This window comes from Astyanax mexicanus, chromosome 17, assembly GCF_023375975.1.
Source record: "Astyanax mexicanus isolate ESR-SI-001 chromosome 17, AstMex3_surface, whole genome shotgun sequence".
In the NCBI taxonomy this organism is placed as follows: domain Eukaryota; kingdom Metazoa; phylum Chordata; class Actinopteri; order Characiformes; family Acestrorhamphidae; genus Astyanax; species Astyanax mexicanus.
Genome location: NC_064424.1, coordinates 44,817,449 through 44,844,714, shown reverse-complemented (window position 1 = coordinate 44,844,714; position 27,266 = coordinate 44,817,449). Strand labels below are relative to the sequence as shown.

Below are 27,266 nucleotides of genomic sequence, written 5' to 3'. Positions count from 1 at the left end.
TATTTCCCACCACATACACAAGCGCACACACGCACACATCTCACAGTATTCCACTGCCAATTCACAGTGTCATGTGTGGCACAGGAAATAAAGTCCCAGCCTTCATCTGGGAGGCGAACGCCAGCTCCTCTGAGCCCAACGTGGAAATAGCCTCGGCTGTCCTGGTGGAGCTTCACCATCTTTTCAACACATGACAAATGAACAAGAAATTCTTCGTTACCTTACTTAAGTAGGAATGTTGGTTTTCTATTTTTTTTTTTTTCAGATGACTTTTTACTTCTACTCCTTACATTTTCACACAATTATCTGAATTTTATACTCCTTACATTTTAATAGAAATAGCCTCGTTACTCCTATTTTATTTCAGCTCTTTTTAAATCCGGCTTCTCATCGTTTAATAAAACCCCTATCCAGATAACTCTCTCCTCCATCCAGATAGAGTGAATCTGATTGTGATTGGATGTAGAGAGATATAAATATATACAATGGCTTTTTTTTACACCTTACATTACTTTTACTTTTATACTTGAAGTATTTTTAAATCCAGTACTTTCTAAAACACTTTTACTTAAGGAGTAAAAAGGTTGAGTTGATATTTTTTCAACTTCTACAGAAGTATTTTATTAAACTTTAGTATCTATACTTCTACCTACAGAGTAATGAATAGAGATACTTTTGACACCTTTGCTCTTATAGTGTTTTTCTAAACTGAAAGGCAAAGTTTATACACCTGTGGTTCAATAATTTGTATCTCATTTCTATAGTTTTGAAGTGATAGACAAAGCTGGGAACAGGAAGTCTCGGTACTACATGTGCTCTAGTAAGTTTGTTTGGGGATAATGTATGAATGAACACACATGGTAAGGAACAGATCATCAGAACTGTAAAAAAACATTTTGAATGTTATGTTTTTAAATTATTTTTGATTAAATGCCCAGTCCTACCTCTAGCCTATGCTTGGATTTAGGCTTGGTGTCGACAGCCCAATAAGTTCATGATTATCTGCTGCAGAGAACCCTATGCCTATTGTTTTGGCTGTATTTCTAAAGAACAAAGTGTAGAGATTCCAGATTTTTCGTGGATGCTTCTCAGCCAGCATGTGTATAATATGTTCAGTTCCATCAGCAGCTCACCTAATTTACCTAATTTACCAAACCAGGTGTTGATATGATGAGAGAAATAACTCTATAAAGAGTTATTAGAAGATGTTTTAAGTAAAACAGTGATGTTATAGCTCTGCTTTTTGTATTTATTGTCACAGATAAGAAACTTTTTCTTTACTGAAACAGCCCAATAAGGTCATGATTATCTGCTGCAGAGAACTCTATGCCTATTATTTTGGCTGTATTTCTCTATATAGATTTGCACATCTGTGTCATCAATGAATGCAACTTATTGTTGTGGAATTCATTCATTAGAAGAAGTGTGCACAAACATTCAGATGTAGGGTGTAAGCTCAGGGGTCCCAATCTAATGTGTATCTTCTTACAATAACTTATTATGAACGCTGTTCATTTAAGCGTCTTGCGTTTGTTGTGGGAGTGTTTGCGGTGTTGGAGGGGAAGGCTAATGAGCACAGCGCTCGCTTAGCTTCAATTTAAACAGGCTGGCAAAATGCCAATGCATTGTAAATTCCACAAATGTCAAATTCCAATGATGTTTGTGAATATATGTGTACATTTTTCAGGCTGAAATATTTCTTCTGGCTTCCGGATTACAGGAAAAAAACGAGGGAAAAAAACATCACATGATGCAAATTGCTTTGCAGGAAAGTGAACAGCTGCATGATGTCAGAAGGAACACTGATTGTTTCCAAACAAACCCAGATTGCCATCCTGCTGATTACTCTGACCTTCATCATTATATTTCACTCTGCTGATGCATTGTGGGTAGCGAATGTATTGACTCAGTATACGATGAGGGAACTTATCTAAAAGGAGAAGCAATTACCCCCCCTTAAATCATACATTTACAATTTATTGTATAATTCAAATTATTTACTGGATAATAAGCCACAGTAAATAATGCGATTTCTTCCCCTGAACCTTAAAGCAGCCCTAGAAAATTGTATTTTACTTGGTTGAATAATGAGAGTTCGGTATATGAAAATTAAATACCATGAAGCTCAAACAGACAATCTAGCTGTAAATAGACTATTTCCCAAATCCCAAACCTAGGCCTAACACAATAGCTGCTTTTAATGGATGATGTATGGTCTCATGATTTATTGCAATAACTGTGTTTATAATATGCAAATTTCCCCTTTGTTAGATTAATAAAGGATTGTCCTCTCTTACAATACAATAGAGCTTAGATCAGGCCCAAAAAATCCAGCCCGACCTGGCCCGAGCCCATGCACTTTCTGCCCGAGCCCAACCCGACCCTTCCCATCCCATAAACTGTTTTTGTGAGCCAAAGCCCGATTTAAACAAGACATTTTTAATTAAAGTAAGAAGAGCGTTTAAACAACTTTTAAAAAACATTTTTAGGCTGTTTCAATGAGCAAAATCCATTCAGAATGATGTTAATTAACATTGCAACACTGAAGAAGCATAGATCTGTTATTTAAGAACAAAATTTATTAAAAACTGATCTCTCCATCTACTCTAATATAATTAACAGTGTTTAAAAATATAAATACCGGTACTTTCTGAACAAACATTTTTTTTTGTTTTAAACATATAGCCTTAGCGCGAAACACATAAAGCTGCACAATTATAACATTTTAACTTGTGCAACATTATTTTAACCCTTGCGTGGTGTTCATATTTTTGTTACTCGTTTACTTTGTTACTTGTATTTAATTCAGCAAAATTAAGCAATTCTACATTAAAATGCTTTACACATGCTCGCTTCACCTAAACTGCAAGCAATATAAACAGCTTACATGGTTAATATTTGCCCTTTACCTTTCTTATGTTACATTTCTTTCAAAAAGTGCTACTCTTTTTTTTATTAGTTTTTTAATAAAATGTAAAAGAAAATGAATTTAACTCAAGATATGAGTAGAAAATTTGTTTAGTTTCAAATTTACAAATGAAGCAATGTTTATTCGCCCTTGGCCAAACATACTGTATGTAATATAAATGTGTGTGTGTGGGGGGGGGGTGTACAGTGTGTGTTTATCGAAAATGTGTTTTGATATATGTTTTTCACAAAAAATTTGCCAATGCCAATGAGTTTGAGTTAGAAAAAATATTTTTTTAGTATCATTTGATGAAAAATGAAAACGGGTCCCACAGACCCGAACACCACACAAGGGTTAAACACAATCTGATTTTTTACTTTACTATATTGTGATTAATGCCATAGGTTTATATACAATAAAAATAGCTTTAAAAACAGAGCCTGACCCAACCCGGCTCAAGGAAAGTGGTGGGAAATTCTAGGAAATCTGTTTCTGGTTCGGGCGGAGAATTTCAGCTCTACAATAAAATAGCAAAATAATGCAATTGCACATTTTTAAAGAGGATTTTTAATAGGTAGGACAATTCAGGAATTTAGTTTGGAATATAAAAATGTTTACATTTTTTAATAAATAAAGAAAATAAAGTTAACAGTGTTTTTAAAGGAGGTAAAGGATCTTAGTTTTGGACTCACGAAGCAGATTATTTTATATCATATAAACATAGAGCTGTGTGCTGGAGGGAATCAGGGTAGGGCTGTTTCTCACTGTGGATCAGGTTAGGGGTATTGATTATGTGGAAGCTCTGGCTGATTTTGAGTCAGATAAGGTAAATAGCTGACTGACTGACTGACTGACCACATATTTTTAGTTGGAATGCGCTGTCCAACAGAGCACGCGAGTGAAGAAATGTCTCTATTAACAGAAGTTACAGATGTCTGTGTATCACATGATTGAACAGTATAAAAGACTACAACAGCAGTAAAACTGTTGTCTGTGGAGCTGGTCACCTTATCCTAGTTGTGCATTAGTGTAATATATGTGTTAATTGCTAGGCTTCAGTGTTGTAGGCTGTAAGAGCAAGTTACTTTTAGTATGTGTTTTATTATTTTATGCTGTCAGCATTCGCAGTTCTTTACAAATATGTTAAATATGTTGAGCATACCAATATATATATATAAGAACTAAATTCTTTACGCCCACAATACTTGAAAAAAAAAGTTGCGTTAATTTACTATTTACTATTGTTTAAACTTAGCTGATTCGAGTTATCATCTAGCTTTGCCTGAGACAAATTGAATGAACTTAAAATTCTATATATTTACAACTTGACTGAGATAAGCTGAGCCAATAAATATTTTTTTCAGTGTAAGGATTTGAGTGCATTTAGTGACTTTATGATCACCACTATACTCCACCTCACCTTATCCCCAACTTCCCAAATCATATGTTCCAAAAGTGTTATGTGGAGCACCATCATTCTAGAGAACACAGTGCTCCATTGCTCCACAGCTCAATACTGGGGGGATTTATACCCCTCTAGCCCCTGGCTGGCAGTAGGCACGGTGCCAAAAGGTTCTATTGGCAGTACTTCTTTATACTAGACAAGCTGTGTCAGCATTGGGTGCAATATAAAGTAGCTGACTGCATTCACTATAAGGGGAGCCTACAAGCGTTTGGATATTTAATGCTCTTAATATATGGTGCTTCATTCAAAAACGCTCACACACTCTAATATTTTGTTGAACTGCCTTTAGCTTTGGTTGCAGCTTTATGCATTCACTGTGCTGTCGTTTCGATAAGCTTCTGCAACGTCACAAGATTTATTTCAATCCAGTGTCGCATTAATTTTTCACCAAGATCTTGCAGCAGCATTGATGATGGTAGAGTCTGACCACTGCACAAAGCAGCTCTTCTCCATCCAGCACATCCTAAAGATTCTCAATGAGGTTAAGATCTGGACTCTGTGGTGAACTGTCTCTCAATCCATGTGTGAAAATGAACATGATGATCTCATTCTCCCTGAACCCTGAAATTTTTCACAATTCCAGACCCATGAATCCTGACATTGTCTTATATTGGAATATGGCCGTGTCATCAGGGAAGAATAAATAATTCCATTGATTAAGGAATAAGCTGGTCTATATTCAGTATATTCAGGTAGTCAGCTGACCTCATTCTTTCAGCACATACTGTTGCTGAACCTAAACCTGACGAACAACTGCAGTAGTGTACATTTGTTAAATTTCTGTTCTTATAAATATATTTTCTTTTTATGCTTTGTGTACTTGCATTTGTGACGCAATTTCTAGTTATGAGCAAAGTGCATTGTTATTATTATTATTGTAATTATCATGGCCAAAATAATTAAAGCCCTGTGCATCAGCTGTGCATCAACACAACAAGTGAAGTTCCAGATTCCTGTAGAACAGCAATCAGTTCGTTCTGTCCAAGAGCTTTTCGAAAGCCCAGTGGGCACCCCCCCCCCCCCCCCCCTCCCAGCTGTCTGAGCCATTCACATTAGCCAAGAGAGCGCGCCAGTTCACAGCTGGACACATCCAATTGCCATCGCACCACTGGCTGGCCAGCCATCCATCTGAGATGATTCTAAGAGCGTGAGTCACACTGAGCCAGGCCTTCTCCTTGACATTTCTACATTTGACACACACACACATACTCTTATACACACACATACTCTCATACACACACATACACACAGAGACTCTCCAGATTGATGCTGGACAACATGCTCATACACAGATTATGTGATGGCAAGACTTGGCCGTGTTTCTGTAAAGTTCACAGCAATTAGTATCAAACCAGTAAACCTTCTACTAGAAACCAATGAGAGAGCAAGTGTGTGTGTCTGTGTGTGTGAGACAGAGAGAGAGAGAGAGAGAGAGAGAGAGAAAGGCAATAATAGCAAGAACAGTGCTGCATAACAGTCATCAGCAAAGACTGTTACAATCAGCGTCCATGCCCTGGCATTTATAGCAAAAGAAACAGAGAGAAAAGAAGAAAAGAGAGAAAGAGAAATTGAAAAACAAGAGAGTTTCTCTCATAATCTCAATCTAAATGTCAAACTGCATCAGTGTTTCCCTCAAAAGACCAAATGTTCTCCGACCAGCTGCTGCAGCACTGATTCAAACTTCTTTAGTCAGCAGCAGCACCTGCTGCGGGAATTGGGACATGGTGCAATTAAAGTCAGGTCCCTGATCTCCAGCTCGCTGGTGTTTAAAGCAACACTCCAACTTGTTTTTCATCCCACTCTTGATCAGCTGCATGGCTACAGTCAGCAGTTTGAACTCCCTGTTGGCTTTTATTATGTGTGTTTTGAGCAAAAAGATTTTGTTTTATTTTAGAGTACTCAAACTGTCCATGGAAACTGACTATGGGCTCAATTTTTGCAATCTATAGTGAGCCATCAACCCATGCAGCTTGACTTAAGACACGTCAGTGCATCAGTGTGTCACTTGCCATTCCCTTTAAGAGCCAGGTGATTTTGGAGGATTGCTATTTTAATGGCGCAGTGCTTCTACGCTTCTCAGCAGAGGGAACTGCTCCTGCTTGTTTACGCTGTGGTAATAGCAATGATATTCTATTTGTATTATGTTTATTGTTGATGTAATAGTTGGGTTTGTGCACTGCTAAGTGTCCTTGTGTGTGTGTGTAACAAGAGGGTGTATTTGCGTTAAGCTCATGCGCCTCGCCAGCATTTGATAGTTGACTGTTGTCTATGCTTTTTTCAGTCAGTGGTGCACAGTGGTGTTTTCTGTTGTCAAGATAGCAACACATCTCATTTCCAGACAAGCATTTGCGTAGATATATTTCCACGCTCCATTGCTATTTAAACAACACAGGTGCAAGAAATGGCAACAGGCTTGTGAGGCTCCTTGAGCATGGTAGAAGATAGGGCCCTATATGCTACAGATGAGTGGTTAAAAGTATTTTAAATTGTTCTCTGGTGTCTACATAAAAAGCAAAGTTAGTTGCAAAAATTGGCTTTTGAATGCCCAGATGAAGTTTTACAAGCCCATTCACAACCCTGTTATTATCTTAGAATGAAATATGCTGATTTTCCTTATGGTGTCCTCATGAATAAATTAATGAGCTCAGTTCTTATTGCACTTGGTCTCACAGAGGGTATTAAGACCATTAAAATTGTTAAAATGTTGTGGCAGGGGGGCTTTAAGTAGGTCTAAACGTTTGGGCATGATTTTTCATGATTTTCTTTATAAATTATATAGCAGATAATTTTTTAACCATAGTGACCAAGGTGATTGATCAGGTGATCAACCAGCTTTGTCATGGTATGACCAGATTGGTGAAACAGCATGACCAAGGTAGTTAACCAGTATGACCATCATGACCAAGTGGTCAACCAGCCAGACCACACTGGTCCTCCAGATGACCAGATTATACAAGGCCAATCACCTTGTTATTGAAGGTTGACCAGTATGACCATGCTATAGTGAAACAGCATGGTCCAAAAGATGTATATATTTGAGTTTGATAGTTTAGTTTCTTTTCTAGAATGAACAACCTGACCATGCTGGTCCTCCAGATTAACCAAGCTGGTCAACCAGCTTTGTCTTGATGGTTGACGGTATAACCATCATGACCAGGCTGGTCTACCAACATAAGCACATTGGTCCTCAAAATGACCAGTTTAACCAACCCTGTCAGCCAGTGTGTGGTCACACTGTTTAACTGATCATGGTGATAAACCAGCAAAACCAATCAAACCCAAATAAAAACAAACACGTCATGCTAATCAAAATCTTAGCTGGTCAACCACCCTATTATAATTTTGCTCATCAGTACAGAGCGCGTTTTTACCTGGATGACCATCAAAGACCAGCTTAAACCATCCAGAACCAGTTACCAGTAAAAGCAGGTACTGAGACGGGGTTTTCAGCAGGGATGGAGCCTGATGTTCCCCCAGCGCGCGCGTGTTTACCAGACTTTGCTTCTGTTCTGCAGTTTTGCGCGTGCGAATTCCCCAGGACAGTGCAGCCAGCTGGAGAGCGTGGAGGCTCCCAGCACGCAGTTAATGTAGCCAATATTAATGATTTATATTCTGTTATATAAACTCATCCTGATGCACGCATGTATGCAGTCCGCGCGTGGATGAGAGTCCGGAGCTGCAGGGAAAGCACGCGCGCGCGCCACTTGTGTCCCTGTCTAATTCCCATGCACGCTGATGCTCTGAGCTGGAGGAGAGAAGTACCTGCGATTTAGCCATACACACACACACACACACACACACACATACAGACACACACGCACACAGTGCTGGAGCTAAAGCGTAAAGTGAACGAGTAAGAAAGAGCACGCGATCACTCGTGTGCCAGTCAGACAACTGGTGCTGGTTTTCTTTTAATGGCTCTTTTTTAAATGATGCATGCATCAGCCTGAATCAATAGGCAGTGAATAGTAGGTAGAATACCTGGCAACCCGGACGCAAAGATCCAGAAGATCCACGAAGCAGCGATCACAGATCCAACAGGAGAGGAGGGAGCTCGCGCTGGCTTTAGAGGAACTCGGCACAGAATCCCGAGCAGGCACGCGGAGAGAAGGGAGGGGAGGGGAGGATGGAGGGTGTGCAAGTGTGTGTGTGTGCATGTGTGTGTGTGGTTGTGTGTATCTCTAATTTCTTGATGTGCCACACATGATAGAGTGAACTATCATCAGTACAATACTGTCATATACTATAATAACGTGTGTTTGTGTGTGTGTGTGTGAGACAGAGAGATAGTGTGTGTGTATTTAAATGCCCCCCCTCTACCCTCTCTCAGTGGTTCCCAGAGTGAATCCTGGGGACCCCCTGCTCTGCTCATTGGTGTATTTTCCTGAAGCAGTGAATGAGGAGTCGATTCAATGGTTAATGAGCTGAATCAAATGAGATGAATCAGATAAGCTGAATCAAATAAGCTGAATCAGATAAGCTGAATGATCAGAGTGCCTATCCAGTGTCCAGAAAGTTATTTATTATCTTAAATTTAAGTTTTTGGCTTTTATACTGATGTCTAGTTTGAAATGAGTGTGAGGTTCAAGGTTATGGTAAGCTTTTGGGTATTTAGATTGAGATTAAAGGAGAAATACAGTGTGAAATGAACTTGGGGTGTAATGATACATTATAATGAGTATGAACTTTTGTCGAATATCCCACCTCCGTTCTCCCCTAGTGTTCTGAATTACAGCACTTTCAGCTGTTTCTCCCAACAGGCTTACAATGCTAGTGATGGGGCATAGCATTGCCCATGCAAAGAAATCACTATTTACAACATTAACAAACTCAAAATATCTCCAAACGTCATGTGTGGTATTCTAAGGACACTGACATTTAAAATGAGGCACTGAGAGCTTTGAAAGTGCACAGATAGTTTATTAAAACACTATTTTTCAGCAACAGCTGGCATTTATGTATTTTTAAGCGTATAAACTGTCTTTTTTAATAAAATACCTGTACACTTTCAAAGTTCTCAGTGGTGTATTTTAAAAGTCAGGGCCCTCAAAAATCTACTTATATTGCATGGAGTTATTTTGAGCTTGTTAATGGTGTAAAAATAGTGCTTTCTTGGGACGTTAATTAGTTTTTTTAGTTATTATGCCTAAACTGTTTAATAATCAGCTCCTTTGCACAATAACTCTGCTTAACATTGACTTGTATATAGTCCTCTTTTAAATTTATTTACATAAAATAAATGGGCCATTTTACCGTGTGAACATAGCCTGAATCACTACAGAGCTCATTAGGAAAGACAAGCTGATACACCGTGCATATCACCATGAAACTATGATGCATTCAGCAGTTGTGTTAAGCTTTTAGGTTCCTTCAGGTAACGCAGCACAGTCGAATAAATCAGCTAACGCTCTCCTCCCTTCATACATCAGCTCATGTTCTCAGACAGCCTCAGTTTAACCAGGATGCCTCTGGCACATTACTGAGAGATGCTTTGATATATGTGTGGAACAAAGACGTGGAGACTGAGATGACAGATACATCACTCTTCCTCAGGTCTTTGATCACAAGATTCTACAACATTTCACAGAGAGATGTTCACAAAAACACATTTCTGTCAGGCACATAGCCTCAGTTAGTGAGGAGAAAATATAAGAACTGTGTTTTTTGTTTTGTTAGGCTATTGTATTGGGGTGCAATCATTCTGTAACATCTTTTTAGAGTACCGGTATGTATGGTTTATGAAGTTAAATCAGGCACAGACCTGCCAAAACTCACAACCAGACATGTATAAAGTACTACAGACCCAGACTTGAATAAAAGTAAAAGTGCTCCATCAAAAAAGGGATTTGAGTAGAATTTGAAGTGTTCTTTAAGCTTCACACTTAGTAGCTGGTGTAGTAGCTCATTTCTGCCCTTTATGTTTTCTTTCCAAACAGAGCCCATTAACGTTAATCAGTCAGTGTGTCAGTTTGTTTAAAAAATATTTTATGTACTTGGTATATTTACAAAATTGCATTACTGTGATGTTATTACTGTTATAGGATCATTGCTATAGCAAAAAACAATAAATTAAAATGGTAATAATAGAATTTATCACAATTATTTCTTTATTTCTTGAAAACAACTGTCATGGTGACAGGCCTATACTGAATCCAGTCACACATTATCTACAGCACAGCTCAAATTATCGTCAGTTAATCTTAGTTTGCTGACTAACCGAGGGTCAGGAAAGGCAAGTGAGTCAAACAGCTCTCCATTATGCTTTACATGAGTCATAAACACAAGCGGTTTCATCAACCTGCTGCTCATTTTCTCAGCAGTGGAAACTCACTTGTACATATTGGATAGAATATTATACATATTATATGTATAACAAACAGAAACGGCTGCTTCTGCTACAGCTCAGTCATTCCAAATAACATGTGATTTGTACTGGCAGACCTCTGAGGCAAGCATTTGAAAACTTTTAAAACTATAGATTTAGACTAAATATTTACTATTTAATAGGAAATGTAAATTTTGTTGAGCCACTGTTTTGAAGTAATACGTAATACGAAGAAAGAACTTCCACAGGAAGCATATGTATGGCAGTATTTTTTATGAGGGATTAGAAAAAACTGTGTGCACATTTTCACATCTTTGTCAGCAGTTAAATATATATATATATTTTTTTCGGACCTCATTTCTGCCCTTTATGTTTTCTTTTCTAACTGTTTCTGCTGTTTTAGTTTGTGAAGTCTTTTTCTGTTTTTCGTGTCATGAATGATAGTTTTGCTTCATCATGTAACCCAGGTTAATAAAAGCCTAAGTGAAGTATATTTTACTAGTAAAAGTGAACAAAATTAAGCCACAGCAGTTTATAACTAAGAATAACGAATTCTTAAAAGAAAAGTAAATAAATAGAATAAAATAACCCATTTATGAGAAATACTATAGTTAGAGTAACACTGAAGTTAAATAAGAAGCTGAGGAAATATTATAAATAAATAAAGACAAAAATATTTGAGAAAAATAAACTTTAATCAGTTCACAAATAATTATTTTACTATTTTTGATAATATTTTACATTTTTAGTACCGCAGGTTAAGGCCAATAATGTGATTGGCTGAGTTAATTTGCGCGGGAAATACTGCTGACCGTGACGCAGCAGCTACTTCCTGTGGGGTCAAGCAGCCGTCGTGAGAAGAAGGATTTTCTGCAATAAAGTGAGAAAAAGTTGGATTTACGTGAAAAAACTGCAGTTTTAGCAAGAAAAGCCCTCGTCTGCTTAAAACGCTGAGCTGTTGGGCCTGGGAAGCACTTTGTGGCGAGCGGGGCTCGTTAAAAGCCGGGGAATCTCTGGTTTTCGCATTGGTGAGTTAATTAAGTAACTATGCTAAGCTAACAGTGTTTTTCTAGAGTGATTCAGTGCTCGCGACGCCTGTGCTTAAACGTGTCAATATTATTTATATAATAATACAATAATATTTATGACACGTATAACAGAGAATACGCCTAAGACAGAGATCTGTTACAACTAAAAATATGAATTTTTATGTTTATTGGGGATTTTTTAGCGTGTTTAGCCACAGGTGCAGTGCGTGCTGCAGAAGTTTAACCCCTTATGCGCAAACTGATGCATTTGATTGTGTATGCAGGACAAAAATGACATAAGTACAAATTAATTAATAAATAAATGCATATATATATATATATATATATATATATATATATATATATATATATATATATATATATATATATATATACACATAAATAATTTTAGAGCTGAATAAATATGTATTTAAACACGTAAAATTATATGAGGAATATTTTTTTCCCTATTTCCCTGAATAAACCTAAATGGCTGTTTGGCTGTTTGTTTGTTTGTTTGTTTGTTTATTTATTTATACATTTGTTTTTATTTATTTCTGCATTTATTTACCTTAGCATTTCTACAATAATTTATTTATTTTTTTTTTATTTAATTCATATATTTAGTTATTTGTATATGTATATATATATTTTATGTATTTTTTATTTATTTGTTTTTACCTGCATTAATTTATTTATTAATTTATTTACGTCAACATTTTTACATTGTTTTTACGTTTATTTTTGCATTTATTTATTAATTTATTTACTTCATTTCTACATTTGTTTATTTATTTATTTATTTATTTATTTTCCTTAAACATTTCTACTTTTAAATTTTTATTTATTTCCACATTTCTTCATTTATTTATTTCTGTATTTCTGCATTTGTATGTTAATTAGGTAGGTGGTCCTGTTCTGGCTCTAAAGCAGAATTGGTCCACTGGTGAATTAAACAAAAGTTAAACGTTAAGCTAGTCAGGCTGATTAACAAACAAATGCAGAAATAAATAATTAAAGAAATGTGGAAGTAAATAAATGCAGAAGTATGTAAATAAATAAATAAATATAGAAATACATAAATAAAGAAAGAAATAAAGAAAAAAAGAAAAAGAAATGCAGAAGAAGCCCCAAATAAAGGGATATGAATGGAAATATGGAAATAGATTTCTGGGATAATGTTAAGTTTGTACTTTTTCATGAAGAAATGTGGTCATCAATTAATTTATTTTTCCATACAATTTTGTGTATTTTTATTTTTTTATTAATTTATTAAAATGACAGCTTGTAAAAAAATTAATTAGAAATAAAAGTTTCTTACTAATGTACTTTGAATGCAGAAATATGCAGAGAAGTGAAATCTTATTTATTTTGTGCAGTTTTAATATTTCATTTCATTGTAGTAACTTTCATACATATATTTGACGTGTTCATCCTCAGTTTCTTGACCTTAAATATTTTAAAGAAGTTAAATTCATTGTTAAATAATACTGTAATTCATTATAGAGATTTGTTCATATTGAGTTGAAACTTTGATATTGACTGAGATTCATGACCTATTTATTATAGGTCAGTTTTTTGTCTAGTGTTCAAATTGGACTTTTCTACGTTTGAAGGAGAGTCTCCCTGAACTTCGACCCTGAAAGCTGCCCAGGAGTGCCATGGACAACACTGATCTGCCCTTTTTGTTGTTGCTGAGCTTCAAGTCCTCATCTTCAGAGAGGTAAGATGAAACACTTGCTTTTCTACAGACTGGACCTCGTGCACATTTCCACAGCCAACTACAACCTACTATTTAACATACTGTACTTCTGATAGTGACTGAACTTGATCCTTAAAACTCAAAGGTATTTCATTTTCATTTTCTAGTTATTTGTGTAAACTAGAAAAGGGATACTTTCATATGGATACAGATAGCTATTTATATCATATATTTTTTATTGATAAATATAAATAATTTAAAATAGTAGTATAAGTAATAATATGAGGGATATTATACAATATTCATATTGAATTGCATTTTTTTTATTACTGCTTCAACTAAAAGGATGCCCAGGAACCACCGAATCTCAGGAGAAATGTTGCAGTGTTGTCTCTTGCGTAGTGTCTTCCCTGGCTCCTTAGACGATCCTGGGTCTTCTGATTGGCCTATAATAATCTTTAGTAATCTATTTTCTTTAAATAATTGTAAGTATTTAGCGCTTGCTATTTATGGAAAATACTAAAAAAAACAAAAACCAGCTAATGCATTACTGCATTGTTACAAATAACTAGAAAGTAATAATCAAACAAAGTCAATGCTTATCTAGTCTCTTATGTTTAATTGACACTAGAAATTTAACTGACTAGAACTGAAGTGTTATTAGCTGTGCATACTGGGCAATATAGACACACAAGTGTAACTGTTTTAGAAGATGGTTCAGTGTTTTAAAACTTTTGACCCTTGGCTCAATGCTCCCATCTAGTGTTCAGCTTAGTTTCCTACAGTGACTTTCTTTCTGATGTCATGTTTCCATTGTAGTTTTTTCACACAAATAAGCTTTATTATAGCAGTTATTTGTTTACTATTGCAAGTTAATTTATTATTCATTATATTATTAGTTAAATATTTTTATTATTATTATTATTATTAGTAGTAGTAGTAGTATTTTACATGTTTTATATGTTAAAGCTTCACATTCATCTAGTTAGACATGCACCAGTTTATTTTACAAGTCGAAGCTTTACGTTCAGCCAGTTACTGAAACACAAGTGACTTTCTTAATGATGTCATGTTTTCATTGTAGTTTTTTTTTCACACAAATAAGCTTTATTACAGCAGTTATTTTCTTTACCATTGCAAGTTTAATTTATTATTGATTTAAGGAATGAGTCAAATTTTATTAGAGTCCATTTTATTTTACCTGTAGAAACTTCGTGTTCAGCCAGTTACTGACACACACCAGTTTATTTTACCTGTAGAAACTTCACCTTCAGCCAGTTACTGACACACACCAGTTTATTTTACCTGTAGAAACTTCACCTTCAGCCAGTTACTGACACACACCAGTTTATTTTACCTGTAGAAACTTCACATTCAGCCAGTTACTGACGCACACCAGTTTATTTTACCTGTAGAAACTTCACCTTCAGACAGTTACTGACGCACACCAGTTTATTTTACCAGTATAAGCTTCACCTTCAGCCAGTTACGAACACACACCAGTTTATTTTACCTGTAGAAGCTTCACATTCAGCCAGTTACTGACTCACACCAGTTTATTTTACTGGTATAAGCTTCACATTCAGCCAGTTACTGACACACACCAGTTTATTTTACTGGTATAAGCTTCACATTCAGCCAGTTACTGACTCACACTAGTTTATTTTACCTGTATAAACTTCACCTTCAGCCAGTTACTGACGCACACCAGTTTATTTTACCAGTATAAGCTTCACCTTCAGCCAGTTACGAACACACACCAGTTTATTTTACCTGTAGAAGCTTCACATTGAGCCAGTTACTGACACACACCAGTTTATTTTACCTGTATAAGCTTCACATTCAGCCAGGTACTGACTCACACCAGTTTATTTTACCAGTATAAGCTTCACATTCAGCCAGTTACTGACTCACACCAGTTTATTTTACTGGTATAAGCTTCACATTCAGCCAGTTACTGACTCACACCAGTTTATTTTACCAGTATAAGCTTCACATTCAGCCAGTTACTGACTCACACCAGTTTATTTTACCAGTATAAGCTTCACATTCAGCCAGTTACTGACTCACACCAGTTTATTTTACTGGTATAAGCTTCACATTCAGCCAGTTACTGACTCACACCAGTTTATTTTACTGGTATAAGCTTCACATTCAGCCAGTTACTGACTCACACCAGTTTATTTTACTGGTATAAGCTTCACATTCAGCCAGTTACGAACACACACCAGTTTATTTTACCAGTATAAGCTTCACATTCAGCCAGTTACTGACTCACACCAGTTTATTTTACTGGTATAAGCTTCACATTCAGCCAGTTACTGACTCACACCAGTTTATTTTACCAGTATAAGCTTCACATTCAGCCAGTTACTGACTCACACCAGTTTATTTTACCAGTATAAGCTTCACATTCAGCCAGTTACTGACTCACACCAGTTTATTTTACTGGTATAAGCTTCACATTCAGCCAGTTACTGACTCACACCAGTTTATTTTACCAGTATAAGCTTCACATTCAGCCAGTTACTGACTCACACCAGTTTATTTTACCGGTATAAGCTTCACATTCAGCCAGTTACTGACTCACACCAGTTTATTTTACCAGTATAAGCTTCACATTCAGCCAGTTACTGACACACACCAGTTTATTTTACCAGTATAAGCTTCACCTTCAGCCAGTTACTGACTCACACCAGTTTATTTTACCAGTATAAGCTTCACCTTCAGCCAGTTACTGACTCACACCAGTTTATTTTACCGGTATAAGCTTCACATTCAGCCAGTTACTGACTCACACCAGTTTATTTTACCAGTATAAGCTTCACATTCAGCCAGTTACTGACTCACACCAGTTTATTTTACCGGTATAAGCTTCACCTTCAGCCAGTTACTGACGCACACCAGTTTATTTTACCTGCAGAAGCTTCATGTTCAGCCAGTTACTGACACACACCAGTTTATTTTACTTGTAGAAGCTTCATGTTCAGCCAGTTACTGACACACACCAGTTTATTTTACTTGTAGAAGCTTCATGTTCAGCCAGTTACTGACACACACCAGTTTATTTTACTTGTAGAAGCTTCATGTTCAGCCAGTTACTGACACACACCAGTTTATGTTACCTGTAGAATCTTTACCTTCAGCCAGTTACTGACGCACACCAGTTTATTTTACTGATAGAAGCTTCACGTTCAGCTGACACACATCAGTGACTTTATTTCTGATGTCATGTTTCCATTATATATTTTTTTTCACACAAATAAGCTTTTATTGCAGCAGTTATATTTTTTGGTTTTAAAGAATATGAGTAAGTAAAGCATATTTAGTTTTCATTTTATTTTACCTGTAGAAACTACATGTTCAGCCAGATACGAACACACACCAGTTTATTATTTACCTGTAGAAGTGTCAAATTCAACCAGTTACAGACACACACCAGTATCTTTTACATAACAAAGCTACCTTGGAATATAAAATGTCGGATAAATTAGCTGAATTATGCAGAAATTATATGGTAATCGTCAGACCAGTTGTGGTAACCTCCAATGCCTTTAGCTCTTTGTGGAAATGTTTTGAAAACGTGTACTAGTGTGTATCCATGCATTTTTAGACTAACTAACCCCTAGTTTTTGACAATCTGGAATACATTCTCAAATCTGGTATTCTGCTCTCTCTTTAAATTCTCTGGATTCTCTGAAATTCTCCAAATTACTCATCAGCCAATCCCTAAAACACTGAGTGTTTGTAGCTCCCTCTTGTGGCCAGTGCAGAGATTAACACTATTAAATTGGACTTGATTTACTAACAGACTTAGCAGAATTTTGACACCTGATCATGTATTCTTTCTTGATTTTCTTAAATTAACTGTGTCTACTGCTCAGAGAAGAGTGTAGTACACAATCAAGTACTAGATGGAATATTATCATTCCACAGAACACAGTTTCCTGATCATATCATTGCTGTGTGTTTGATTGCAACAAAGTTGTACTACACCATCTAGTAATTGATGGAGCACCATCATTCCAGAGAACACAGTTCCCTGAACTTTTGCTGTGAGAATTTGATTGCACTCAGCGACAAAGGTGTTATACACCATCAAGTGCTAGATGGAGCACCATCATTCCAGAGCTCAGTACTGGGAACTTTATAAGCCGTTATGCCTGGATGTGTTTCATGTTAAAATATTTGTACATATAGTACCAGTACCACCTTCTCATTCATTGTTTTTCCTTTTTCATCATTCAGAATATGAAGCATCACAAAAAGAATTGTGTTAAACAAACCAAAAAAAAATGTCTTAGACTTTTTTTTTTGATTTACTTAGTTGTACAGTTCTTGCCATAATATGGATTAGAACATTACTCAAATCTTCACAACACAACTGATGCTCTTAAACAGATGAAAAGGGCAAGAAATGCATGTAATTAACTCTTGATGAGTTTAGCACAGCTGTTAACTGAAAACCATTACAGGTGACTCCATCTCATAAAGACTGTCATCTAAGCAAGAGGTGCTACTTTGAAAAATCTAAAATATAAAGCATTCTAGTTTATTTAGAAATTTTGTTTATTAAATAATTCCATGTTTTTTTTTTTTTCATAGTTTGGATGACTGTAGCATTAATCTACGATGTAGGACATTTTAAAATAATAAAAACAAACACTGAATTTAAGGTGTGTCCAAACTTTTGACTAATACTGTATGTTCTACCAGACTTTGGTTCCAAACCTAATTTTACCCTAACTGATCCAACTAATTGTTCAGGGAGTGTTCCTGCCTTGGATGAATGGACAGATGGAAAAACATGATGGAAATAACATCAATAATAATCCAGCCACTGTTACATAAAAGAAGAAATATTTATTTCATTATAGACCTCAGTTTGGAAATAATTGACCATTCAAAAAAAGTACACAATTTCAATTTTTTTTGGATCATCGACAAGAGTTATAATATCTATGACCACATGCAATGGATTTCTGTCCACTACACAAACAGCAACAAATCCCATTGGACAGCCCAGGCTGAAAGCAGAGATCTTCTCCTCCACCACTGTTAAGAACTCCACCCAGCCTCAAGCTGACCAGTGAATGTTTCTTATTGAACAGACAGACACCGTCCATTTTTACGCTTCTGTGTGAAATATGGTCAGTCTTTGTTGATGGACCACAGCAACATGTAACAGTTTTCAGTAGATTACATGGAGGACCAACATCAGTGCACCTAGGAATGAGTTTGCAGGTATTTATAGAGTATTGACAGGCTGTAGGAGGAAGGACACCCCTGGTGTAAGAGTGAAGAGACAGAGTGGTGAACCTCTTCTTCTCCACCAGAAGAAACAAAGACCATTAGTTGCTTGAGGATTAGGAGTCCAAGAGATGGTGCTCAGGTTTTGACACAGTCAGAAGAACAGTCAGTCCATAAAAACTCAAATCTTCTGATAAACCTTTTTTTCCCTCTTAAAACCTGTCTGATCTCAGATCCCATTTAACAGATAAAGTGCACTTGATGGCTGAGGTTCGCGGGTACAGCAGGGGTTCCAAACTGGCAGCAGCTGCATTGAGAATCCTACCGTGAACCCAGAGATTAAAAACATACCACTGCAGCACCGTGTGTCAACCAATCAATAAGGCAAGATACTGTACAATGATACACTATATGGACAAAAGTAATGGGACACCTGCTTCATATATTCATTGTTTCTTCTGATATCAGAGGATAAGTGTTTTTGTTGATTTATTTGGAGTAACTGTCTTTACTGTCCTGGGAGTGTTGCTGTGAGGATTTGTTTGCACTCAGGAACAGTATTTAGGTGTTAATGAGGTCATATTAGATAATCTCTACTGCACCTTATCCCAAAGTATTGGATGGAGCACTATCATTCCAATCCCACAGGTCCACTGCTCCACAGCTAAATTAAGTTTTTTTTTTTTTTTTGCTGTTTTTCCATTTACCTCAGATGTCCAACTTGTTTGGTAGTTTCAGTTAAAAGTTGATTAGTAGATTCATGTTCACATATATGCTTTAGAGTCCTATTCTGTTGGCAGTTAGACCTGTTGCTTTATTTTACTCATTGTGCATAAGTCATATGGACTTTTATATTTGTGAAGCAAAAAATCAGTGTATTCTTTATTTTTCTGCAGTAATATATTGCAAAAAGAAAACAGATATTGTGCCAGGCCTACAGGCAGTTGGACATTGGACTGTGTGCGTTTAAACATCTATGCAATGCTGAAGGCATTATAAGAAGGGGTGTCCACAAACGTTTAGGCATATAGTGTAAACTGCAAATGATAATTATTATATCAACCAGTGTGTTAATGATGTGATTTAAATTTCTGTGAATATTTAACAAACAAATGTGTTTGGCAATATACTGTATACTGTTGAATTTGCCCTTGATTTAGCCTGTCAGTCATTTCTTCCTGTAAGCAGTTGGACACCAGTATCTGTGATCAGGCTCTACAGATTTAGTGTTGGTGTCAGTTCTGCCTGCTGCTCCTCTTATGGTCATATGAGGACAGTCTTCATTGTCCAGACTCGGTTCTGGGTACTGATACGGTACACGTTTATTTGGCGATAGTTCCAGTGCTTCCGGACGACTGTCCTCTCTTGTGTTAGAGCAGATTTGTTTGGGTTGTCTGATTTCAGCCAATCAGGGCGTCTCAGCTGTCCTGTTGCCTGAAGGGCTGTCTGTCTTTTCGTCTGACTCCGGGGTCAGAAAGCACCTGTATGAGTGGTCTGAGGACAGGGATTGCACTTCAAAGGCACCATTTATTCTGTACAGGGCAGAGGTGTGTTCATGTTTGTTTGTGTGTGTGTGTGTGTGTGTGTGTGTGTGTGCATGTGTGCAGAAATTTCCATGTAGCACGTTTCCACCAGTGCCCCATTTCAGCCCCCAAGGCATTGGTATAAGCACTAAGGCAAGTTCTCTCTGTAAAGGAACGCAAAAGTGCATCTTCTCCTTGTTCCTTCTACTTTCTTAACAATAAACTTCCATCACTCATTTTTTTAATAGATACTTCTCTGGAATAAATTATCTATACAGGCCCACCCTCAGCTCTATCTGTTGGCCACAGAAATCTTTATAACTATCTTTACAAAAAAAAAAAAAAAAAGCTGAAGGTTTGGCGTGTCCAAGGCAAAGTTGTAGACTCTGGACTGTTCACATTTTCTCCAGCAGCCCCTTAAAAAGGAACGGGAAAGAATCCATCCAGTTTTCTTCACAGAGATCACAAGATCCAAAGAAAAAGAGAAGGGAAAAGCAGATTCGGACATACTGAACAAAGAAATCGGAAAACAAATATTCACGGTGTAAAAAAAAAAAAAAAAAAAAAAGTATTCCACAATGTGTTTCCACAGAACCCATTAGTCCTCTGTTGGAGGTCCGTGGACGGGAGGGTGATCTGATTGTAGAAAAACCATGCCATCACAGCCTCACTGCACGCCTTCCTCTTCAACGTACGTCGAGGGGAACCAGCCAATCTAAAACCAGAAACAGAGCAGAGTTTACTCCCCATAAAAACAACAGGTTTCACCAAAGCATTATTCTTTTTCTCCCTGTTTGCGCGTTTACTTTTGTGCAAACAATAAAGGATATCATTATACACAAAATAAAGTATATACAAAAAACGAAAATAATTACTAACAATGAGACTAAAAAGAAAAAAATACAATAATACATGCGTACTGTACAGGATTAAGCTGTGTAATGTGTATTGGGGGTGGACTATGTGAGCATTTATTATTTTTTTTATATGTAAAACAAAACATTAACATATTGGGTTCAGAAATCCCATTTATGACTCTTTTTTTTTCATATACACGCTGTCTAGTCTTTCTCTTACCCTTCCGTTTGCCTCTCCTTTCCACCAGCCCTGGTCTCCTCCGATCTTGCTGTAGATTTTGACGATGTCCCCTTCTCTCAAAGACAGCTCCCTCATGTCTCGAGCAGCAAAGTTATACCTGGCCACTGCCGTGCTGACCACCCGGGGCGTGAAAACTGCACAGACCCACAGCAGATCAATTAACAAACAGAAAGGGAGATGGACTGTATAACTGTGAGGGTTTAGGACCCAGGTGTGAGGTGTGGATGGACTGCATGCGTTGAAGGGTAGCACAATCGATGGACGGTTACATTATTGAATTGGGGTTTGCAATACTGCAATACATTACAGGGGATAGAGATGAGATCAGGTGGTCACAGAAAGATGAGTATGGAGAAGAATGAACGATTGCATGGTCTTGCTTCTACAGTGAGAGAGTGGATAGAAAGGACAATAAGAGAGAGAGAGAGAGAGAGTGTGTGTGTGTGTGTGTGTGTGTGTGTGTGTGTGTGTGTGTGTGTGTGTGTGTGAGAGAGAGAGATGGTGCAAGCGAGACAGATGCTTAGCAGTACCTGACCAGAAGGGGGCAGAGCTTTGAGAAGAGAAGTTGAGGCCCTGAGGACTGAGGAAGGAGAAGTTGTAGGAAGCACAGGAGGCTGCTAGGACATAAAAGAGAGAAGAAAAGAAAGGAAGAGACCAAAAGGACAGAAGAAGAACAGAACAGGGTGGGACAAGAAGAAAGGATTAAAGAGAAAGACGTGAATGCCAGGACAAGGGAAGAGTAAACAATACAAGTCAAAAGAAGAGGAGGGGAGAAGAGAAAATAAACAAACAAAAAGATAAGAAAAAACAGATGAGTAGAGAACAGATAAGAGGAGAAAAGAGAAGCAAAAAAAGAAAGCTCAGTCATAGCGCATCAAGATTTTAACTGTCACATGACCTTAATCCTCCTTTATCATGCGTGTGTTGTGTTTATATAAGCAGGGCTGCTCTTATGCCTGAAGCTTTAGAGAATCACACTGTAGCACAGAAAGGGATGCATGTTCCCTGCCATGATGATAACGTGTTAATAGTCTTATTGAGCTGACTCCTGCACTGGACACAAGCTGCTGACCTTTCCCTTATAGCAGCCCTCTCCTCCGCTCCTCCCTCAGCAGCAGACGGGCATTGTCTCCGCTCATTCCACAGCCATGTGTTTTGATAAAGGCCTCGGCGAGGGCCAGTTAGGCTTGGCTGGAAGGTGAACAAAGGCAGCTTGGCGGGTTTTGGGCAGAGGGTGGCCAGAATCATTTAGAACAGATCTAATGCTGCATGTGTTAAACACAGTCCATTCAGCTGGCAGTAATGTAGGCTCCCCCTGCAGCCAAAAGGCAGAGCCAATCCTCTTGCTCAATCAGGAGGGGCGGCTCCTGGTCACGCAAGCCACGGCTGATTGACAGGTGAAATGATAGGGGGCGTGGCATGCAGCATGCAGGGGGCGTGACCAGCTGCTGCAATCATTTTCTTTGAAGTGTGTCAACAACCCTGCTAAAAAAGGTCGAGCTCAAAAACCTGTCTGCTGGTGGTAGCTGCTTAGAAGCTGTGTTTTTAAGTATGGGTTTAAATATATTGATTCAATTATTGCAATACATGTTGCAATACAGTATTGATTCTCAAAAATACATCAGCCATTTTTAATTGACATTATATTAAAAAGATGGCCATTGTGGTTTAGTGTGCTGTCTTTAAACCCTGACTACTAGATACAATATATAGACAAAAATATTGGGACACCTGCTATTTATAATTTCTGTAAAAATCAATGATATTAAAGAGTCTATACCTCTGTAGTAGAAGTAATGGTCTCTACTGTTATTGAAGGGAAGGTCTGTGGAAGGGTCCACAGCTTAATGCTTAGGGGTTTAATACCCCTCTATGCCCTTTAGGCATGATGCCAACTGGACATGTAGGGTAGCAGTGTCGTGATTAATCAGATTTTATACATGTAATGGTGTTTTTATACTACAACAGCTTCTCTAAAATTTTATTTAAAAACTGCAAAATACCACCATGCTTACAGCATGAAAATACATTATAAAATATACATTCATAACCCCTGTAGCTGTTCATTCAGAAGAAAACATGCTCGATGCTGATAATCCAGCTGGCCAGTGTTTTTTATAGTTTTTTTTTTTTTGCAGGAAACAAGTACGAGCAAAAGAGCAGACAAAAAGGCTGCCATTGTTAAATAGCCAAAACACAGAGAAGTAAAGAGACAGAAACTAGTTAAAACCAGAGTGTTTACCTGGAGATCGTGTACTAGCACGAGAATTGGAGCGCTCTCTGGACTTGTAAGGGTATCGTAACGTCGTGTCCAACAGCTTAAAGCTCTCTTTCAGTGAGTGAGACTGATAATACTCAACCAGCTCCTATTAGGAAAAACACAAGAACATACATATTTACTATGGATTAAAACAACTCGCATCTCCATAAAGTGAATTTCGCAGTTTAGCGCTCTTACCAGTAGGCTTTCAAACTTTTTGGCCTCTGTAATGTGAATCCAGTTGTCTTTCTCTATAACTTTGATGTGTTTAACTTCATCATTAAACCTGGTGAAGAAACGTGAATTGCAATTTTATACAGCTGTGACAAACATTAAAAGTATTGGGAAAATACTTTAAACTTGACACTCAGGTATGCTTTAGTCACTTACTTGATGCTGATGGCGAAGCGCTCGGCTTCTGCAGTTCGTTCTCTAATAAGGTACGTGCCACTACTGTGAGACTTCAGGAGATTATCGGCTTGCTGCCGTTCCATGTTTCCCGCAAACCTGCACAGCATGTACATGTCTCTTCAATATTTTTCACTATTTTTTTTTATTGCTGTCCAATGAAACTTAACACAGAAAAGTAACACAGAATGGTTGCATAGCCAAAGTGATTTCTATTGGTTTCTGTAGTATGGCAGGGGGTTGCTATTCTGTTGCTAATTGGATGTAAAGTTGTTGACATGCTATTCCAGTAGTTTATGCTGTTGCTAAGTGGTTGTTATTGTAACCCAGGTTTGCTTTGGTGTTGTTAAGGGGCTGCTATGGTATGAAAATCAGTTAATACAATGTTAAGTTATTGGCAAGGTGGGTACTACAAGTGTATTTCAGAAATCTACTATGGTGTTGTTAGATGGGTGCATAGTGCTAGGTAGATGGGTGCCACATGGGGTTGCTGTGGTACCCCGTGGGGTTGGTTCCTGTGGAGTAACTAGTGTATTTGTGTCAATGTTTCATTATTTTTTTTCTTTTAATAAAATAATAGTGATTTCTCTCATTCTGCAAAATGAGATGCACTGCAAAAGTCATAAGAAAAATAATAATTAGGAATATCAGATTTTATTTTCCTTAAGTTGCCATTTTAAATATATTTTTTACCTTTTTGCTGGCACAAAAGTGCACAATACACCAGCACATACATACATAGATGCGCACTCATTTATTCAGCCTGCTAACCCCTCATTCATCACTGTAGGTCTTATGTAAGGGTAAGGGCATGATAAAAAGATGTGACTTGCATAAGGTGTTTACATTCATCAATCATCAGTATTGATTCAGGTCATAAATGCATTAGTCTTTGATGAATTTTAGTGAGGTTAAAATGTCTGAAAACAGGTTTAATCACGTTTCTTCCCTCCATTTCAGTCAACTACTGTGCATTAGGAAAACAAAAAGCAAAATATATAAAACCCAAACTGGAGCATAAGAAAATAAATGGACATACCACGGATAAACACAATAATCCATCTCTCTTGAGGCCTGGCGGCTTGGACAAGATAGGAAAGGCTAAAGGACAAGGCAGAGGGAGATAGAGAGTGAAATTGCAGTTATATGAATTTCATATTTGGAATAAAGACGTTTATCATGAGGTTTCAATTACATACCTTAGGGTCTATACATGGCTTCACACAGGAGCTGGGAAAATAGCCAGTCTTCAGGGTCTGAATGAGCCTTCCCTGAGAAACACATTATTGGAACATTATTGGAACATTATTGGCATAAATTGGCATTTATTTGAAGCAATGTCTGGACAACACAGCCTCACACTAATAAGTAAATAAGCTTAAATAAATAATTGCTGTTATTTCGCCCATTACTTTTAGTCTGTTTTTGTTTTTTTGTAAAGCTTAAATTTTACCTCTACACAATAGAGGTCATAACACTAAAAAATACTTTTATTTTATTTGCTTTATTGTTAATTGCTAAATAACATATACAAAATTACACATACGCAGTAGAAACAGACTTTATGGTTTCTTCCATTACACTTCACGCATCTTAAGTTATTTATATAGGATTATATCTAATGTACTCATTTCATCAATCCTATAGACAGTATAATGCATTGTTACCAAGTGGTATCTCTTTGCTAACCTGAGATGATGCTAACAACGATTTTACAGGAACATTTGAGGTAAGTAAAATGCAGCATAAGACCCCATTTTCACTTGAATACGTCTTGGTGCTGGTATCTGTATTGTAACCTGATAAGGTTTTTGCCGCATGCATTTCAGACTGAATTCACTGTGGGGGAAATAATATGCAAAAAACAGTCATTGCATGTTTGGGATTTACTGGTGTTTTGGTTGAACTGGAAGGGGTTTCGTTTGCCGAGTGTGCACTAGAGTGACTAGAGTGTTTACACTGCTGTAACATGTAAATCAAATGAGTTTTAAATCTAAAGTGGTTTAAGTGATGGGATTTATATCTGTTTGTCTTGAGCATGTTTACACTTTTTTTAATGCTTTGGCCATTTCCATATATAACCCTGATACAGAAATTCTTGAAAGACAGATGCAACCAAGACACCATTGATTACCACCACGCATCCGGCAAATTTAGTACTAAAGGTAAAGGCATGTGTAAATGCCTTTCTGTATAAAAACCTTATCAGGAAACAATCCAGATACTAGCCACATTAAGTGACCAGGTGTAAACTAGGTCTAAAGTTTAGTATTAGCATTAACACTGCAACCTTTAAAAGTCAAAAGGCTTTCACGCATTTATGTCATGACTTTATACATTTTTTTAATCCTGCAAACAGTGGCAGCTATGGCAGATTGAATCCTATAAAACAGGTTTGTAGGTACAGCCAAGAGACACTGCAAAACATTCCACAGTGACCGCTCACCTCCCACCACGAAGTGTCTGGGTCTCCCTTTAGCAGCTCTATGACGTCCCCTGTCTGGAAGGAGAGGGGGCTTTTGCCTGGTGGGGCTGGATTACCATGGTAGTTCCTGATGGCTACCATCTTTGGACCTACAAAAACACACACATAATAATGCAATTTTCCTCTCGTGTTTGTGCTTACTCATAGAAAAAGTAAATGTCTAACAGCATAACTGCTTTGATTTGTGGGATATGTCCCTTGCTTGTTAACACAGACAATTCAACCAGCTGCCACTAATCACGGTCATTATCACGCACAGTGGTCTCAAGATAACACCTCACAACTTATGCAGGAGTTGGCATTTCCAAACCATCCCATTACGTGACTCTTCATAATTAATGTACATACTGCTGTCGCATGATTTGTACCTTGGCATTTCAGTGTCATTAAGTGTATTATTACCATTAAATTTCAACAACAAAATGGTTATTACATATCTAATCAATAATTATCTACATGTTATTGATAAATACTTCATAAATACAAGTGTGAATAAAAATGTGCTTTTTAGGTTAATGCAGTGTAAATGAATGTTTAAAATCCTGCCTGTATGTATAGCGTGACTCCTCATGCCACAGAGAGATAGCCATAATCCTGAAGCACTCAAAAAAACTACAAATCCGCTTTTCCTTTTAGCCTGATGCACAGCATGCCGCTCACTAGATGGCAGCAGTGAGCTACAGAACATCTAGCAGTAAATAAGAGCAGACCTTTCAAACACTCTTTAAACCACTTTTCAGAGAATCAAGTTGAAGCAGTGCACACTGCAGTGCCTAAATGTTTTATAATAAGACATAACCCTATTTCTACATGA

The 27,266-nt window shown here is 37.2% G+C and overlaps 1 protein-coding gene and 1 long non-coding RNA gene across 10 annotated transcripts in view; one reads left to right on the top strand and one right to left on the bottom strand.

The window, feature by feature from the left end:
- The first annotated feature begins 11,527 nt into the window (after positions 1 to 11,527).
- LOC111193949 (uncharacterized) overlaps positions 11,528 to 27,266 on the top strand; it is a 37,284-nt gene continuing 21,545 nt past the window's right edge. For 2 of the 3 annotated variants that reach the window (XR_007425002.1, XR_007425001.1), the window contains exons 1-2: positions 11,528 to 11,726; positions 13,343 to 13,449. This is a non-coding gene — a long non-coding RNA (uncharacterized LOC111193949). Of the gene's footprint in view, positions 11,727 to 13,306; positions 13,450 to 27,266 lie in introns of those variants that run through there. The other variant, XR_002650828.2, reaches the window with a different exon arrangement.
- The window catches only part of vav2 (vav 2 guanine nucleotide exchange factor), a 280,115-nt gene continuing 271,120 nt past the window's right edge, over positions 18,272 to 27,266 (bottom strand). For 3 of the 7 annotated variants that reach the window (XM_007253942.4, XM_007253944.4, XM_049466142.1), the window contains 9 exons: positions 26,414 to 26,541; positions 25,167 to 25,238; positions 25,007 to 25,068; positions 23,950 to 24,066; positions 23,758 to 23,845; positions 23,542 to 23,665; positions 21,830 to 21,916; positions 21,279 to 21,433; positions 18,272 to 20,916 (listed from right to left, as the gene is read on the bottom strand). In XM_007253942.4, coding sequence (XP_007254004.3) covers positions 20,869 to 20,916; positions 21,279 to 21,433; positions 21,830 to 21,916; positions 23,542 to 23,665; positions 23,758 to 23,845; positions 23,950 to 24,066; positions 25,007 to 25,068; positions 25,167 to 25,238; positions 26,414 to 26,541 — 881 coding nt within the window. In that variant the 3' untranslated portion in view covers positions 18,272 to 20,868. The remainder of the gene's footprint in view (positions 20,917 to 21,278; positions 21,434 to 21,829; positions 21,917 to 23,541; positions 23,666 to 23,757; positions 23,846 to 23,949; positions 24,067 to 25,006; positions 25,069 to 25,166; positions 25,239 to 26,413; positions 26,542 to 27,266) is intronic. The other 4 variants (XM_049466143.1, XM_007253946.4, XM_049466144.1 and 1 more) reach the window with 2 other exon arrangements.